At 47.0% G+C, this 2,018-nt stretch overlaps 1 protein-coding gene across 1 annotated transcript in view; it reads right to left on the reverse strand.

The window, feature by feature from the left end:
- Positions 1-279: 279 nt before the first annotated feature.
- T265_02401 (hypothetical protein) overlaps positions 280-2,018 on the reverse strand; it is a gene marked incomplete at both ends in the record, with an annotated part of 47,968 nt that continues 46,229 nt past the window's right edge. Inside the window, one exon of the mRNA XM_009166634.1 lies at positions 280-941. Coding sequence (XP_009164898.1) covers positions 351-941 — 591 coding nt within the window. The remainder of the gene's footprint in view (positions 942-2,018) is intronic.

Here is a 2,018-nt window from a genome sequence, read left to right on the forward strand (position 1 = left end):
TCAATCAATCAATCAATCAATCAATCAATCAATCAATCAATCAATCAATCAATCAATCAAATAAACCGATCAGCAGGCGCCTTATGCAGCGAGCAACAGCCTAAAATTGTCGATCGAAAGATTAGGCAATAAAATTCCTCTATATTGATGCGGTAAGTCCAAATAAAGACGAAGCGATTGACCATTTCCGGACTCGACCACACCTTTATTGCGTCGACCCAAGTTCACAAAAAAACCCGTAAAACACTATGTTGTTTTGCTTTCTTGAGAAGAAATTGTTCGGCATAAAAAAGCAAATATGTAAATAGGAAATGGTATAAAAATAAAAACGCCCACACACACCGACGACATCACCGACGTTCGGATAGGGGGCTCTGAACAAAACAAAATTGGAAGAGTTCCGGTGCTGTGGGTCGTTTTGAAGGATCCGGAGTCAATCCAGCACGAAGGAGAGTGAAGGCTTCGGCGCTTGTGTAAACCGATGCACCGGGAGTCAGAGATACGGAACCGTCGGCTTCACCGGATTCTGGTTTTACCTTGGGAAGCAGGGGTGTCTCATCGCAACAAAGCTTGTAGAAGACCCCGTGCATCTCGGGCACATGATACCAAGGTCGTCTGCCCGTGATCAGTTCCAGTAGCACACAGCAGTAGGACCAAATGTCACACGGCTTTCCATAGCCTGACTTGGAACTGCGGCATACCTCAGGAGCCATGTAACAAACCGTACCAGCGATTCCGTGTGCATTGCTGGAAAACGAGTGTAATCGAAGTGAATGACTGAAGTCACCCAGTTTTAAGAGTGGCATGCGCAGGAAGCGGCGCGACTGATCCTGTGGGCCAGTGGCACCGTTCTGAATCGCGTTCGGACGTGCACTCTCAATGGGAGCGGGATGCGCAACTAGAAAGACATTGGATGGTTTGATATCGCGATGTACTATCCCCTAAATGAGGAATGAGAACAAAATCAAGGAGGATAAGTGAAATCAGATGCGATTGAAACGCACTGAAACGGAAGTAGACAACAGTAGCAAGCAATCGAAACAAAAATGACTGATTCCTATTAATATTCCACACTTCCAACCTGAAGAGTATTCTGGAAGGTTCGTGCGTCTGACGTCTGCAGCAATTTGGAGATATTGAGTGGATACATGCGGCACCGCCAAAATTGCTACCTAAGAATCGAACAATAATGATCGTTTAGGTACCGTATCGCCCGAGGGGAATACAAGGTGCGAGGTACTGTCGGCTAACCCAAGCCTATACAAGACCAGTCGAGATGAAGAGATTGGGTTCGAACCATGGAGTTCCCGGTTATCAAGTTCGCTATATCGAGCTCCACCTCAAAGTCTACACTAAAAGGTGGTTAAATACCCATAACAGCAAAACGATGGAAAATAATGCAAACGACCCGTACAATTTCCGTTCATCACAAGGATTGACAACAATACACTTGCATCACATACTACTGGTGCTTAACTACCATACCGTATCTGCAAGGACCCAAGAGGACGTTGACCATACATCAATAAAAAAGTAACCTGAAATTCGTTGTGCGGCTCTGACCACATACATAGTGTAGTCACTGTCAGCTTTAATAATCGCGTACTCGTCGTACAGTGGTTGTAGCTGCCACAGTTTCGTTCACCGATGATTGGGGAGGTGGGGTGGGTAGTTGCGCGTTGTAGGCGGGAGCTGATTAATTGGTGCGTAAATACAGCACTGTCAGTGAACTGTTAAGTGCGGCGATGAGATAGGTATTGAAGGCAATAGCTTTAATGCAAGAGCGCCATTGAGGGCGCGACTGGGCCATGTCTAACAATGTCTCTAGCCATTGATGTGGCCCGTCTCGGGGTCCCTATCCAGGAAGACGGCAATGACCGGCGCAGCTAAGTTTGCTGGTAACGGCTTTCATACTTCGCTGTCAAGTCATTGTTTGACCACCTCTGGCTCTCTTCCACCCTTCACGTGGTTGGGCGAAAAGAGCCCTTCGAGGAAGTCGGTCGACTGGCATACGCAGC

This window comes from Opisthorchis viverrini (assembly GCF_000715545.1).
Source record: "Opisthorchis viverrini unplaced genomic scaffold opera_v5_29, whole genome shotgun sequence".
NCBI lineage: Eukaryota > Metazoa > Platyhelminthes > Trematoda > Opisthorchiida > Opisthorchiidae > Opisthorchis > Opisthorchis viverrini.